Below are 17,107 nucleotides of genomic sequence, written 5' to 3'. Positions count from 1 at the left end.
GTATTTTACTAGGTGACTTTCACTTTTACTTACTTTTTCTCAAGTATGACAATTGAGTACTTTTTCCACCACTGAAAAACAGCTTGATAGCGGTAGCAACATCAGGGAAACTGGGCAGAAGGGAGTTACAGCAGTTCTGTGACTAGGTGTATATGAAGCTCTGGGGACAGGTCATCTGGATACTGGACAGCCAATAAATTGGCAGATGCAAACAGATTATCACCTTCAGCAGACAACAGTTCTTAAGGGCTTGAACAAAAAAAGCTGTTTCCGATTTAGTACATACTGGTGAACCGGCATTTGAGTTGTGTAGTTGCAATATCAACAGTCCCTCATCTTTGGTACACTATATACAAACGTATGTGGACACCCCTTTGAATTAGTGGAGTCGGCTATACAGGTGTATAAAATTGAGCACACAGCCATGCAATCTCCATAGTAAACATTGGCAGTAGAATGGCCTTACTAAGTCCAGTCAACTGTATGTGCCCAGGAGAACCCTACCTGTCCCAATGCATAGTGCCAACTGTAAAGTTTGGCGGAGGAATAATGTTCTGGAGCTGTTTTTCATGGTTCGGGCTAGGCCCCTTAGTTCCATTGAAGGGAATCATAACGCTACCGCTTGAAATGACATTCTAGACGATTCTGTGCTTACAACTTTGTGGCAATAGTTTGGGGAAGGCCCTTTCTTGTTTCAGTATGACAATGGCCCCGTGCACAAAGCGAGGTCCATACAGAAATGGTTTGTCGAGATCGGTGTGGGAGAATTTGACTGGGCTGCACAGAGCCCTGACCTCAACCCCATCAAACACCTTTGGGATGAATTGGGGTGCCGACTGCGAGCCAGGCCTAATCGCCCAACATCAGTCCCCGACCTCACTAATGCTCTTGTGGCTGAATGAAAGCAAGTCCTCGCAGCAATGTTCCAACATCTAGTGGAAAGCCTTTCCAGAAGAGTGGAGGCTGTTATAGCAGCAAAGGGGGGACCAACTCCATATTAATGACCATGATTTTGGAATGAGATGTTCAACAAGCTGGTGTCCACATACTTTTGGCCATATAGTGTATATACCCATTGATTCTTGAAGAAGGCAACTTATAAATGCCTCATGAGCTCAGTTCAACAGTCACCTCATCAGATCACAAAACATCAGAACCTAAAATGCTAAGCTTGTTTTACTCCATTGTTTGTAAACAATGTAATTGCAAACAAACACTATATAGCCTCAAAAGATGGTTAAAAATATAATTTTGATCTCATGAGTGGCCAGTCCTTCCATCCATAGATCTGTCTGAATTTGAGTGTTTTTACATTTCTTTCTCCCTCAGCTGTTTACCGAAAGTGGCGGGGTGTCCACTTTGTTGTTGTTTGTACTGCAAAGGGGTATACTAGCCACCGTGCTTCTACATCTGCATTGCTTGCTGTTTGGGGTTTTAGGCTGGGTTTCTGTATAGCACTTTGACATCTGCTGAAAAAAACTGCTTTACAAATATATTTGATTTGATTAGTATACCCCTCAGAACTGTAAGATTCCCATTATACAGTGTAGTACTGTTTGAGCATTACCTCATCATTCAAATCATATCAAACTTTATTTTTATTTTACCTTTATTTAACTAGGCAAGTCAGTTAAGAACAAATTCTTATTTTCAATGACGGCCTAGGAACAGTGGGTCAACTGCCTTGTTCAGGGGCAGAACGACAGATTTGTACCTTTTCAACTCAGGGATTCGAATTTACATAGACTTTACAAAAGTAAATGAATCACACATCTATTTATCTGTAACGCAGAACATGAATGATCCAGAGTTGCTTTGCTTTCCTAGGAGTGTTATACACATCCTGTTTTTTTTATTCCCATCTTCTGACAGATGTCTTTGTCCTAATTGTCTTTCCTTTCAGTTTTCATCCTGTTTTCTTTCTTTGTGGACTTTATGCACATGCTTCAGCAGATACGCCTTATGAGTGAATCTTAAACCACAGACTGCACAGCCATGTTGTTTCACTCCTTTGTGAGTGAGTGTATGAGTGGTTAGGTTCCCCTTGAGACGGAAGCTTTTCCCACAGTCACCACAGCTAAATGGTTTCTCTCCTGTGTGAGTCAGTATATGCCTCCTTAGGTCGCCCTTCTGACTGAAGCTTTTCCCACAGTCACCACAGCTAAACGGTTTCTCTCCTGTGTGAGTCAGTATATGCCTCCTTAAGTCCCCCTTCTGATTGAAGCTTTTACTGCAAAAATTACAGCTAAATGGTTTCTCTCCTGTGTGAGTCAGTATATGTCTTCTTAGGTCCCCCTTCTGAATAAAGCACTTCCCACAGTCACCACAGCTAAATGGTGTCTCTCCTGTGTGAATACTCATGTGCATGGACAGATTTCCTTTTTGTTTGAATGTCTTGCCATAAAAGGGGAAGTTGCAGGGTTTCTCCATTGGTGGGGTCGGAGCCAATGGTGGGCTGGGATCCAATGGTGGGCTGCTGTCAAGTCCTACTGGGTTGCTTCTTATGGCTGAGCTGTGGATGGAGGCATTGTTCTGATTATCTGGAGGGTCACAGGAAATTTCGAAACCCTTTAGGTGGGTCACAGTGGCAAAAGGTTCAGGATCCACTTGTTTAGAGTCAATATCTACGTGCTCCACAATCTGGGTTTTAGGAAGAGTCAAGGACCAAAGTGGGTCCTCCTGATCACATTCACTTTTCACACAGGAAGGAGTGAATTTGAACTCTATGATATCAGGCTCCAGCCCTTGAATCTGCTCTTCCTCTATAATCTGTGTGGGCTTTGGGTCCTCCTGCCCCAAACTGGGATTCCACTCCTGCTCACAGTGCTGCTGCTCAGGGGGAACCGCCTCTTCAGATCCAGCAAGAGAGAGAGGCAGGGAGCCTGGAGGGAAGGAGAGGAAGAGCAGAATGAAATAGAACACTTGAATCATACAGGTGAATTATAGATCTCTATGATCTATACAGCCATTAGACGTGCCTGAGGGCAGATAGCTAGGGCCAGCTTCTAGACCGAGATTGTATCTTAGTCTAGCAGTATAACACTAGTCCAGCATGCAACTTATTTACCGACCTGTATCTGTGCATGTTTGACGACGCTCAAACGGTACTTCCATTGTCAGCAGACGGTTCTGATAAGGAATGCGTCGCCGAGTGGTATGAATAAGGAATTTATTATAAAGGATTTCCTTTAGTAAGTTACTATTTTTTTAAATTATTTATCATGAGTGTCTATTTACATTGTCAAGTTGTAATATTGTCTGTTTTACCTATGAGGGGATTCGATTATCTGGCCCAGGTTACACCGATGGGAGGAGTGGGTGAAAAATTGCATTCATTTTGGAACCGGGCTGCCTCCCGGCTGTGAGCCAGAGCCAGGTGCCCCGTTCAAAGTAGTGATGTGCAGTTCGCAAACGATTCCTTATTTTTGAACGACTCTTTTTACCTACTCGAGAGTCATGATTCGTTTTTCTGAGTAACTCGTTCATTTTAGTCGTTCGTTTGACCTGCTGGGCAATGAACTCTACAGCAGGATTAATACGCGCTCCTCTAGTGATGTGTTTACAACAACAACTGTATGGAATATATGCGCGCTGGCAAAATAGATCGTGCTGCAGGCAGCATAGAGAATAAAAAAAGACATGTTTAGAACTGATAATTGTTCGCATGGTGCAATAATTAATGCAATTAATTGATCATTGAATGTTATGATGGACACAGCTTTGTTGAACCAAAACACACACAGCCTTTCCTCAACCAACTCGAACGCGAGAGTAAATCGTCTGGGGTCCTGCAGTCCACAAAAGACATTGTGCTTATCACCCTCGCGGCAGTCAAGCAATGCATTCCGCCAAGAGTTGTTCACAATCTAGTCCGGTTGCGGCCACAACTAGACCTATCATATTGTTATTTTTGTGTTTACATATTCCATTGGTCAGCGCAACATGTACTCACAATCTATTTGTTGGTCATTCTACCACGGATTTATCAATCACATCATGGCTTTTATTCATATATGTATAAAAGCCTAATGTATAAAAGCCTCATTCATAAAAGGCCAAAAGCCAAGACGCGTTGGTTCTACTTTTAGCAATAAAGATGCTTTTTCAAATGTAATTCCATTGTCCTTTAAGTGTTGCCGAATATCCTCTCTACCTCAGATTTCTACTTAATTCATGCACTTTGGTTGGAAAGTGAGGTAGCAGCAGTGATCCCTTCCCTTTGCATCACAGAGTGGTGCCCAGGAAATAATTCAATCCAATTATTAGACGTGAACATCCCACCTCCAATTCAAAACCAAACATGGATGTCAATGTTTGCGCAGGATGTGAAAACACGCTTCGTTCTACATCCTGTCTGCAGCAGCATGGTGCCCGTATTGCCAGGCTGATTAGCTAGGGCAAATAGGTGTGAAACACAGACAGGTGTGCTCACAAAGGAAGAACAACATGGAATCCATGTTTGGTTTTGATTTGGAGGTGGGGTGGTAGCATCTAGGTACGTGCACAGATGGGGGTCTACCTCTGCCCAAGCACCTGCCCCTTTTCCTTCCTACTCGCCAAAAGCCCTTTTGGGTGGTGGTATAAAATATATTTTTTGGTACAGTTTTTGTCGTTGTTGTTCTGATCCCACTGCCCCCAAGTCACTATGACGTCGTCAAGTTCGCCACCCCTACCCCGTCTGTTGGTCTGCCCTGTATGAAGCTGGGTTGTGCCTTTTTCCCCCAGTCTGCTCTGTACGGCGATTGCGTGTGTCCGGTACCCAAACATACATGGCTTGAAATACGGTCATCGTCGAGTGTGTGTACCAAGCTTAGCTACATAGTTTAGCTACCAGAAGTGACATGACAACATTGAACAGGGAACCATCATATTTTTTGTATAAAATATCTAATAATGAAAGACAAGGTTTTCTGTTTTGAATTTAGTCAAGTTAGTGTGGGAAAGGTGGAAAAACAATTGTTATCATCAATAATGATGAGCCACCAGGTACAGACAACCTTGATGGCAAACTATTGAGAATGGTAGCAGACTGTATTGCTACGCCTATTTGCTATATATTTAACCAAAGCCTAAATGAGTGTGTCTACTGGCATGCAAGGAAGCTAAAGTAATTCCCAGGGGTGAAAGTAAGGCAGAACGGTCCGGTACGGAGTACTGGTAAAATAAATAGTGGGGGTACGCCATACCCATAAAACATGAGCCTATCACAATAATTAAACAGATTTTAAGAAAACTATAAGCTATTACACTATTATCACATTAGCATACACTACAGTTGGGAACGTGTGGTATGACAGTGAACAGCATGCAGCCAAAACAGGCCTTTCACAATATTTCAAAAACAATGGCAGGAAAACACAGGTTGGAAAGCAAATGGCTTTCTGTCTGTAGGCTACAAAGCAAAACAAGTGAGGCTTAGGCTTTTGGCATGAGCACATCGGCCATAGCTGGCGAGTGAGCTGCGCATCATTGGGTGAGTCAGTGAAACTGGCGGTGGCGTGTATTCATAGATGCCAAGGGATGCCAGTCTTCCCCAAAAGAATTATTAACAAAAAAACTAAAAATGTATTTCATCTCTGTGTTTCATCATTCTAACTGTTTGTTACATGCAATATGCTTTGTGGACTTCACCGAACAGAGGGTGCTCTCTGGATATGTGAATATACAGTATATTATAAACTCAGCAAAAAAAGAAACGTCCCTTTTTCAGGACCCTGTCTTTCAAGATAATTCATAAAAATCAAAATAACTCCACAGATGTTCTTTGTAAAGGGTTTAAACACTGTTCCCTATGCTTGTTCAATGAACCATAAACAATTAATGAATATGCAGACTCTGAAAAACACCAAAAAAAAGATGCCCAGGGTCCCTGCTCATCTGTGTGAATGTGCTTTAGACATGCTGCAAGGAGGCATGAGGACTGCAGATGTGGCCAGGGCAATAAATTGCAATGTCCGTTCTGTGATACTCCTAAGACAGCGCTACAGGGAGAAAGGACGGACAGCTGATCGTCCTCGCAGTGGCAGACCACGTGTAACAACACCTGCACAGGATCGGTACATCCGAACATCACACCTGCGGGACAGGTACAGGATGGCAACAACAACTGCCCGAGTTACACCAGGAAAACACAATCCCTCCATCAGTGCTCAGACTGTCCGCAATAGGCTGAGAGAGGCTGGACTGAGGGCTTGTAGGCATGTTGTAAGGCAGGTCCTCACCAGACATCACCGGCAACGTCGCCTATGGGCACAAACCCACCGTCGCTGGACCAGACAGGACTGACAAAAAGTGCTCTTCACTGACGAGTCGTGGTTTTGTCTCACCAGTGATGATGGTTGGATTCGCGTTTATCGTTGAAGGAATGAGCGTTACACCGAGGCCTGTACTCTGGATTGGGATCGATTTGGAGGTGGAGGGTCCGTCATGGTCTGGGGCGGTGTGTCACAACATCATCGGACTGAACTGGTTGTCATTGCAGGCAATCTCAAAGCTGTGCGTCACAGGGAAGACATCCTTCTCCCTCATGTGGTACCCTTCCTGCAGGCTCATCCTGACATGACCCTCCAGCATGACAATGCCACCAGCCATACTGCTTGTTATGTGCGTGATTTCCAGCAAGACAGAAACGTCAGTGTTCTGCCATGGCCGGCGAAGAGCCCGGATCTCAATCCCATTGAGCACGTCTGGGACCTGTTGGATCGGAGGGTGAGGGCTAGGGCCATTCCCCCCAGAAATGTCCGGGAACTTGTAGGTGCTTTGGTGGAAGAGTGGGGTAACATCTCACAGCAAGAACTGGCAAATCTGGTGCAGTCCATGAGTTTAAATGGTACCCCATTCAGTTGATGGTGATTTTCTATATAATACAACACTAACAGATTATAGAGCAAACAACACAATTATCACAACACATAGGTTGTAATATGGTTGTTTTTATTCTGTCTTGGCTTCCCCAGGGTTTTACCCATGGATCACTACTGGAAACTGGATATCATTTTTAGGACTATAATTTACTCCTCATATTGTAGCCTATAATATGTGTCTCCACACACCTAAGTCTAGGCTATTGATGGATTCAAGAAAAGGTTGTTTTGTTTATCTCAGATTCTCAATTTGTCAGTGTCAAAGTAGCCTGTCATTTCAATAATTTGTGTGGTATTAAAAAACATTCTGCCAAAGTCTCCAGTCATGTAAAATTACGTAGAATTGCATGAAATGCATTTATAAAAGGCCACATTTTCCCAGGTCCCTAGGCTACTAAAAATGGTCCCGTTTGTGCGACTTCTGTAAGTGCCTCTACTATAATTTTTTTAATAATAATCTCAGAGCTCCTCGGGTCATCCCACTCTTGCGCTCACTTTTTGTTCTGGCACCTCCCGATTTACAAATCAAGCACTGAACACCGGTAGTCTAGACTCTAGCTATATACAAAAATATCCACACAAGCTACTAGCCACATAGCCAGCCAGCCATATATCATGATTAAGAAGATAATGAATTTTAGGCTATATTATAAAATGATTTAAAGCTGCAATATGTAACTTTTTGGGCGACGCGCCTGAATTCACATAGAGATGTGAGTTATAGATGTCATTCTCATTGAAAGCAGGTCTAAAAAGCGGTAGATTTGTTCTATGTGCGCTATTTTTATGCTTCCCGTTCTTAAGTTTCATTCTTGCATCTTTTCTTTCGGTTTTGTACACCAGCTTCAAACAGCAGAAAATACTATATTTTTGATTACGGAAAATATATTTCACAGCGGTTTAGATGGTACAATGATTCTCTACACTATACTTGCTTGTTTTGTCACATAAACTGAAATTAGGTGAACTATTACAATTTTAGCAACCAGGAAATGGAGGGGTGATTTCTGCATAGTACACCATTAAGAGCATTGAAGATAAATCCCAATCTGTTCAAGCTAATAATTAATTGCACACACCTGGTGTCCCAGGTCTAAATCAGTCCCTGATTAGAGGGGAACAAAGGGAAAAAATGCAGTGGAGCTGGCCTCGAGGTCCAGAGTTGAGTTTGAGGGGCCTATAGTATGCCAACATACTCGAGTATAGCTTTTTCTATTATGAAGGAGCAAACATTTCTAAAAACCGGTTTTTGCTTTTTCATTATGGGGTATTGTGTGTAGATTGATGAGGGGAAAAAACGATTTAATCCATTTTAGAATCAGACTGTAACATAACTTGTGAAAAAGTGAAGGGGTCTGAATACTTTTCAAATGCACTATACTAGTAATACATTTCTTGTTTAAGAAACATTACAAAGCATGCTCATCCGTTTTTTTTGTGTGATTTGCTGTGTAATTATGTCTGAAAAAAATACTGTGGCTGGTAAGAAATCGGAGTGGCTGGTAGATTTTTCATCTACCTGACACAGTAGCTGGTGGACCAAAAAGTTAGTTTCCCACTCTGCCTCCAACATGGGAAAAGCATTGCCAAACAGGTGCAGACATAGGTCGGTAAATAAGTCACGCGGTGGGCTAGTTTTATACTGCTAGACCGAAATACAATCAACATACAATGTCGATCTAGAAGCGGGACTAAGTTGCACCCCTGCCTATATCCCATTTCAATCAGCTTTTCCTGAAAAAGACAACTTTTTTTTTATCATGTACGGTCAAAGTTACAGTAGATAACTGTTTTTAAACCCTCAAGTTGAGCTCTTATTTTTGCTCAAAGCCCAAAGTGGTTTATTCAACAACCTTTCTCCAATCGATGGGCATTTGGTAGTCTGATTTATCAGGTTGTAATACAAAATTAATTGGTATATTCAGCCTGAAGCTAATGAATGCAAAATCTGGTAAATGTTCCTTACAAGCCAGAATGTTGAATACAATTAAATCTGAACTTACTCTACTGGTGGCCTGTGTGGTTGTCCTTCAGCCACTTGAAATTTAAGATAAAATATCCACAGGAGAGTATTGTTTACCTGACTTTTTAGAGTGCCGGTACTAAAGTTGACATTTCTATCACCTGGCACATGCTCAAAACCATGTGAATACCTGCTGACTTCAGTTAGTATGCATGCATGCATCGCACGCACTGTGTTTGCTCATGACCGAAAACACGTGCACAAGACGGAAGTACATGCACGCAATGCATGCATACTAACTGAAGTCAGCAGGTGTTTACATGGTTTTGTGCATGTGTGATAGAAATGCCAACTTCAGTATCGGCACTATAAACAGTCGGGTAAACAATACTTTCTTGTGGATATTTTGTCAACAATTTGGACCATCTTAAGGACCAACACCACGGACAACCGGTAGAGTAAATTCAAATATAATTGTATTAAACATTCTGGGACAAAGCTTCCTGCCATCCAGGACCTCTATACCAGGCGGTGTCAGAGGAAGGCATTTAAAATTGTCAAAGACTCCAGCCACCCTAGTCATAGACTGTTCTCTCTGCTACCGCACGGCAGGCGGTACCGAAGCACCAAGTCTAGGTCCAAGAGGCTTCTAAACAGCTTCTACCGCCAAGCCATAAGACTCCTGAACATCTAATCAAATGGCTACCCAGACTATTTGCATTGACCCGCCCCCCCCCCCCCCCCATTTTATACCGATGCTACTCTCTGTTGTTATCATCTATGCAGTCACTTTAATAACTTGACATGTACATATTACCTCAATTACCTCAACTAACCGGTGCCCCTGCACATTGACTCTGTACCAGTACCCCCCTGTATATAGTCTCGCTATTGTTATTTTACTGCTCCTCTTTAATTACTTGTTACTTTTATTTCTTATTCATATTATTATTTTTATGCATTGTTGGTTAGGGGCTTGCAAGTAAGCATTTCACTGTAAGGTCTACACCTGTTGTATTCGGCTCATGTGACTAATACAATTTTATTTATAACGCCTTGATCAGACCGACAGCCTCATTGCATCAATGCTGCGTAATAAATTCATCAGTCAAACTTTTTTCATTATGTAATCCAAATATTTTTGTGCATGTGTGTGCAACAAAAGTTAAGCATTCACCTTTTGCTACTCTCTGTCAAATCTACGCATGCAGCGTAGATACAAAATAAAGAATGCACTGCACCTGCAACGCAATGCTGCAAGGCAAACACAGCGTTCCATTGGAAATGAATGTACTTCCAGTGTACCAAAACGCAATCAAGTTGTCGGTCTGATCGAGGCGTGAGGAATATTTACATGATTTGGCAGTCATTAGTTTCTGGCGGTATACCAACTAATTGTGTATAACAGCCTGATTAATCAGACTAGGCATTTGGAATATGTTAGAAAATGATATGTCCAATCAGCATCCTCTCAGAAATAATGGGTGGGTTTAGGACAAAATCCCACTTCGCCAAACACTGAGGGGATTTGATTAATATGGCCCGGCTGCCCGGGTGGACGGATTTTGCAACGGGTGAAAAGTGATTGCGTTAGTTTTGGAACCGGGCTGCCTCCCTGCTGTGGCCAAAGGAGAAGTAGGCTCAAAACAAAAGTGAAGTAGGTTAAACACATGGAGTAATGAATTGTATTCAGTGTTTTCACATGTAAACGTGATTGCCTTTGATAAAAACGCTTTATCTGCCGTCCACATGAAAACTAGTTAGAAAACTCTAAAACATAGTTAACAGAAAAAAAGAGATGTATGTTTCTAGACGACGCATCATGCCGCATTGATGACAATATGACTGAGCGGCGCAATTACTGTTCGATTTGAGCAGGGTTCCCCTCCCTCACCGGCTTCGCCGGGCGCCGAAGACGTGGAAGTTGATTAAGGCAACCCCCCGCACCTCTCTGATTCAGAGGGGTTGGGTTAAATGCGGAAGACACATTTCAGTTGAAGGCATTCAGTTGTACAACTGACTTGGTATCCCCCTTTCCCATAGCCCGGTGCAACCTAGGCCAACTTAATCGAACAGTGCTTTGAACTAGGCCGGTGATCCAATCGCCGACAAGTTAGTTTTGAAAAATGGCCCTCCACCACCAGGCTAGTTATTCTTGGGTGAATCTAAAAAAGTATTTATTTGAATCCAGGTTTTTCTGGTGACATAAGTTACACATAATATCGTCAGAGGGTGGAGGGGGACCTGTATCAGTGATCTTGACCTGATAGAGACAGATCACCTGCATAGATGGAGCACCTTATGTACTCACCTATGGATATAACTGGTTATAACTAGGTATAAGCGTGTACAAAACTACCTTAGATATATGCTAAGTTGCGGTCAAAACAATTAATGAAAGTGAATAAATACTTTGTAGAACTGAAATTACAGAATCCAGCTACACTCTGAATGTACACGTGTTGCATTGGTGTGTATTCTCTGATTTATTTTATACAATTTCTATAATATCCTACAATATTCTATATGTGCAACAATATTGTGGGTGCTATAGCATTTGGTTTGAAGTGACAGAGGATTTTGTCATGTTTTGATACCACTCCCATTGTTTCACTTACAGCAATGCTAATGCTGGCTGTGGGGTAGTGCATAAATAAAAATTAAGCCATATATTATTATATTTTTTTGGGGGGGGGGGGGGGGGGGGGGGGGGGGGGGGTCTACTGCAGTGGTTTTCACCACAAACATGACCAAATGTGTATTTAAACGTTCTGAAAACGAAATGATACTATTATATATAATGTGAATTGCACTTTGGAAAAAAGCTGCGCAAAGGAAACTTATTTTCGTTTTACAGAATATGCAAATGAACTGTAATTTTGATCAAATAAGTGTTTTCGTCAAGTTTGTTTTCAGATAACATTAATTACATGTCTAGTTATGTTTTATAAGACATAATTAAACTGTTTTTGCTATGATTGATTTTCCCCCCCAAAAAAATCCTGGGATCAAACTATGTTGGTAGCTTTAGGGGTTAAAAAACAATGAAATTGTGATTACTGATATGTTAAACGGTTGATTAATTGAGTATAACTATAGCTATCTATCAGTGTATCTACATACGAACCTATTTTACATAGTTTTATCTCCTGTGTGATCCGCAGCATTCTCCGTAGCCGATCATTTTCCTCCTGGTACTCCGCTACCGTTTTCTCAACTGCCCCGACAATCTCCACAACAGCCGCCGTTAAACGCTCATTTAAAAACACATGCAACAACTGTAGTTTAGACATTTTTAGTCGAATTATAGTTGTGCAGCCTATTCCGTTCAGCCAGGGGATCTTATTTTCTCCACATAAGCAATGGAAAATAAAGTCGTCTACAATCCTACTTCCGTGTTAGTCTTTTTTTTTTGTACTCCTTGGTTCTGGTGGGTGGTGAACGCAGAAACATACAACAGCGCCGCCAGCTGGATGGGGGTTTATTACTTTACAAGGCAGCCTACAGACCAGAAGTAAATGGAAACGATAACTAAACTACATTAGTCGTGGCCAAAAGTTTTGAGAATGACACAGATATTAATTTCCACAAAGTTTGCTGCTTCAGTGTCTTTAGATATTTTTGTCAGATGTTACTATGGAATACTGATGTATAATTACAAGAATTTCATACGTGTCAAAGGCTTTTATTGACAATTACACGAAGTTGATGCAAAGAGTCCATAGTTGCAGTGTTGACCCTTCTTTTTCAAGACCTGTGCAATCTGCCCTGGCATGCTGTCAATTAACTTCTGGGCCACATCCTGACTGATGGCAGCCCATTCTTGCATAATCAATGCTTGGAGTTTGTCAACATTTGTGGGTTTTTGTTTGTCCACCCGTCTCTTGAGGCTTGACCATACGTTTTCAATGGGATTAAGGTCTGGGGAGTTTCCTAGCCATGGACCCAAAATATTTATGTTTTGTTCCCCGGGCCACTTAGTTATCACTTTTGCCTTATGGCAAGGTGCTCCATCATGCTGGAAAAGGCATTGTTCGTCACCAAACTGTTCCTGGATGGTTGGGAGAAGTTGCTCTCGGAGGATGTGTTGGTACCATGCTTTATTCATGCCTGTGTTCTTAGCCAAAATTGTGAGTGATCCCACTCCCTTGGCTGAGAAGCAACCCCACACATGAATGGTCTCAGGATGCTTTACTGTTGGCATGACACAGGACTGATGGTAGCGCTCATCTTGTCTTCTCCGGGCAAGCTTTTTTCCAGATTCCCCAAACAATCGGAAAGGGGATTCATCAGAGAAAATGACTTTACCCCAGTCCCCAGCAGTCCAATCCCTGTACCTTTTGCAGAATATCAGTCTGTCCCTGATGTTTTTCCTGGAGAGAAGTGGCTTCTTTGCTGCCCTTCTTGACACTAGGCCATCCTCCAAATGTCTTTGCCTCACTGTGCGTGCAGATGCACTCACACCTGCCTGCTGCCATTCCTGAGCAAGCTCTGTACTGGTGGTGCCCCGATCCCGCAGCTGAATTAACATTAGGAGACGGTCCTGGCGCTTGCTGGACTTTCTTGGGCGCCCTGAAGCCTTCTTCACAACAATTGAACCGCTCTCCTTGAAGTTCTTGATGATCCGATAAATGGTTGATTTAGGTGCAATCTTACTGGCAGCAATATCCTTGCCTGTGAAGCCCTTTTTGACGGCACGTTTCCTTGCAGGTAACAATGGTTGACAGAGGAAGAACAATGATTCCAAGCACCACCCTCCGTTTGAAGCTTCCAGTCTGTTATTCGAACGCAATCAGCATGACAGAGTGATCTCCAGCCTTGTCCTCACCAACACTCACACCTGTGTTAACGAGATAATCACTGACATTTACATTTTAGTCATTTAGCAGACGCTCTTATCCAGAGCGACTTACAGTAGTGAATGCATACATTTCATACAATTTCATACATTTTTTTGTTTATTTTTTTTTCTGTGCTGGCCCGCCGTGGGAATCAAACCCACAACCCTGGCGTTGCAAACACCATGCTCTACCAACTGAGCTACATGATGTCAGCTGGTCCTTTTGTGGCAGGGCTGAAATGCAGTGGAAATGTTTTTGGGGGATTCAGTTCATTTGCATGGCAAAGAGGGACTTTGCAATTAATTGCAATTCATCTGATCACCCTTCATAACATTCTGGAGTATTTGCAGATTGCCATCAAACAAACTGAGGCGGCAGACTTTGTGAAAATTAATATTTGTGTCATTCTCAAAACCTTTGGCCACGACTGTACACAAACAGTGTTTAACATAAGTATAGGATGATGTGGGAGAATCAATTCTTCATCAGGAGTCGACTGTATATCGTTACCCTATACAAGATTAAATCAATACCATTAATAAGCGGCATTATATCAAAATTCATGAGAAATACTATTGGCCAAATGGGATGGAGATCTTTTCTGAAAATGATACGTTTTAATGGATCAATAACGCCAGTCTGAGCATTCTCTTATCACCCTGAGAGACATTCCAAAGCAAATAATCAGAAATTCCTGTTTCTACTTACCTGAAGAAATGTACATGCTTTGAACAGCTGGCCTGTGAGCTTCCAACAATACTCTGTACTGTTTGATCGTTACATCATCATACATATCATACTTTATTTACAAAGAACATTTTACAAAGGTAAATCCATCACACATCTATTCCAGTTGCTTTGCTTGCCTATGGACGTTTCACATATAACGTGGATAAGGGTGCCAAATGGACTTGGATGATACAAAATATACAGTATGTGAAAGCGCCCTAAGAGTGTTGTCCACATCCTGCCTTTTTTCACCACAGCTAATTACTTTCTCTCCTGTGTGAAACCTCATGTTCCTGGATAGATGTCCTTTTTGTTCGAAGGTCTTGCCACAAAAGAGGCAGGCGCAGGATTCCCCACCATGACAGGGTCGAACTTGGGCCTTCAGTTTACAAGTGGAGTTGTAGCGTCTTTTGCAGAAGTGGCATTCACTGGGTCTCTTCTTGGGGAGAATCACATGCCTCTGGAGGTCAGATTTCACCACATTCACGTTAGTGGTGAGTTTTTCTAGATGTGGTGTTGGGTTTAGAAGATTGTTCCCCCAATGGTGGGTTGAGATCCAATGGTGGGCTGGGATCCAATGGTGGGCTGCTGTCAAGTCCTACTGGGTCGCTGCTTACGGCGGAGTTGTGGTTGGAAACATTATTATCGTTGTCTGGAGGGTCACAGGGAGTAGCATGAGTCACAAGGTGTGAGATCCACTGGTTTAGTCTCTCTGTTCTCCACAATCTGGGTTTGGGGAAGAGTCAAGGACAAAAGTAGGTCCTCCTGATCACATTCACTTTTCACACAGTAATAATACAAATCCAAGAGCACTTGAAGATGCTCTTCCCCCTAACTGGTCCTGAGTTCCTCATATTCCTGTTTAATCTGTGTGGGCTTTGGGTCCTCCTGCCCCAGACAGGGGCTCCACTCTTGCTCACAGTGCTGCTGCTCAGGGGGAACCTCTTCTTCAGAAACAGGGAAAGAGAGCTGCGTGGAGTTTGGAGGATAAGCGAGGAGGAGCAGAGGTTACCTTAGTCTGATTAATTAGACTGTAATACACAATTTCATTGGTATATACAGCCTGAAACATTGGAGTGCAAAATGGTGTAAATGTTCCTTACAAGCCAGAATGTTGAATAGAATGACATTTGAACTTACTCTACCGGTTGTTTGTGCGGTTTGTCCTTCAGCCACTCTAAATTTGAGAGAAAATATCCACAGGAAAGTATTGTTTACCTGACATTTTAGAGAGTCAGTAGGTACAGTGCCTTCAGAATGTATTCATACCCATTTGACTTATTCCACATTTTGTTGTGTTACAGTCTGAATTCAAAATTGATGAAATGTATCTGTTTTCTCACCGATCTACACACAATAACCCATAATGACAAAGTGAAAACATGTTTTTAGAACTGTTTGTAAATCTATTGAAAATGAAATATAGAAACATCCAATTTCCATAAGTAAATGAGTCAATACATGTTAGAATCACCTTTGGCAATGATGTCACACCAGCCTTCGCTTTGGCTCCCCCTCCTGTCCAGCTCAGGTGTTCGGCCTCGCCAGCTTTCTAGCTGCTGCCGAACCTGCTGCTGGCAAACGCCCTTCACTCATCAAACCCGGACTTGTCTTGTCATCATTACACACACCTGGTTCCAATTCCCACTCTATCACTGTATACATACTCCCTCTGTAATTTGTCTTTGTCGGTCATTGTAAATGCTGCTTTTTTCCCCTAAGAGGAATCTTGCCTACATTTTCCCTGAGTACTTTATTATTTTTGCACTTTGGGTTTTGTCCCGCTTTTATACAGTGTTTTAATAAATTCCCTAGTTCTAAACCTGCAACTGCCTCCTGCCTACTCCTCTCTACGCTTGTGACAAGTGATTACAGCTGTGAGTCTTTCTGGGAAAGTCTCTAAGGGCTTTGCACACCTGGATTGTACAATATTTGTACATTTTATTTTAAATTCTTCAAGCTCTGTCAAGTTGTTTGTTGAATATTACTAGACAGCCATTTTCAAGTCTTACTATAGATTTTCAAGCCGATTTCTGTAAAAACTGTTGCTAAGCCACTCAGGAACATTCAATGTTATCTTGGTAAGCAACTCCAATGTATATTTGGCCTTATGTTTTAGGTTATTGTCCTGCTGAAAGGTGAATTTGTCTCCCAACGTCTGTTGGAAAGCAGACTGAACCAGGTTTTCCTCTAGGGTTTTGCCTGTGCTTCGCTCTATTTAGTTTATTTTTAATCTAAAACTCCCTAGTCTTTGCCGATGACAAGCATACCCATAAAAATGATGCAGCCACCACCATGCTTGAAAATATAAAGAGTGTTACTCTGATGTGTTGAGTTGGATTTGCCTTATTGCAAACAATGTGCATATTTTGGAATATTTTTATTCTTCCTTTTCACTCTGTAATTTAGGTTAGTGTTGTGGAGTAACTACAATGTTGATCCATCCTCAGTTTCCACCTATTACAGCCATAAAACTGTTTTAAAGTCACCATTAGCCTCATGGTGAAATCTCTGAGCGGTTTCCTTCCTCTCCGGCAACTGAGTTAGGAAGGACACCTGTATCTTTGTAGAGCCTGGGTGTGTTGATACACCTTAAACATAATTTTTTTTTAAAATAATTAAATACAAACTTACATTGGAGTTGCTTCTCCTCCCTTAAAAAAAACAGCTGATCCAAAATAAAATCCAGTCTACTCTGAGGTCAAGACAGG

At 42.1% G+C, this 17,107-nt stretch overlaps 1 protein-coding gene across 1 annotated transcript; it reads right to left on the bottom strand.

Annotated features, from left to right (window-relative positions):
• Positions 1–1,574: 1,574 nt before the first annotated feature.
• LOC106609003 (uncharacterized) lies at positions 1,575–12,252 on the bottom strand. The gene is made up of 2 exons (XM_014207325.3): positions 11,954–12,252; positions 1,575–2,882 (listed from the first exon to the last, which is right to left on the bottom strand). The coding sequence occupies exons 1-2, from the start codon at positions 12,117–12,119 to the stop codon at positions 1,900–1,902; spliced, it is 1,149 nt and encodes a 382-aa protein (XP_014062800.1). The 5' UTR covers positions 12,120–12,252; the 3' UTR covers positions 1,575–1,899.
• Between the last annotated feature and the right edge of the window lie 4,855 nt (positions 12,253–17,107).

This window comes from Salmo salar, chromosome 07 (genome assembly GCF_965601325.2).
Source record: "Salmo salar chromosome 07, fSalSal1, whole genome shotgun sequence".
Classification (NCBI taxonomy): domain Eukaryota; kingdom Metazoa; phylum Chordata; class Actinopteri; order Salmoniformes; family Salmonidae; genus Salmo; species Salmo salar.
Note: the sequence above shows the minus strand (reverse complement) of the source record. Positions and strands in the feature narration are given on the sequence as shown.

Excerpts from the sequence above, each read along its gene's own strand:
- LOC106609003 (XM_014207325.3), bottom strand. The coding sequence starts at position 12,119 with ATGTCTAAACTACAGTTGTTGCATGTGTTTTTAAATGAGCGTTTAACG. Across the intron at positions 2,883-11,953 it reads GATAAAACTATGTAAAATAG|GCTCCCTGCCTCTCTCTCTT; the intron begins GTTCGTATGTAG and ends CCTTCCCTCCAG.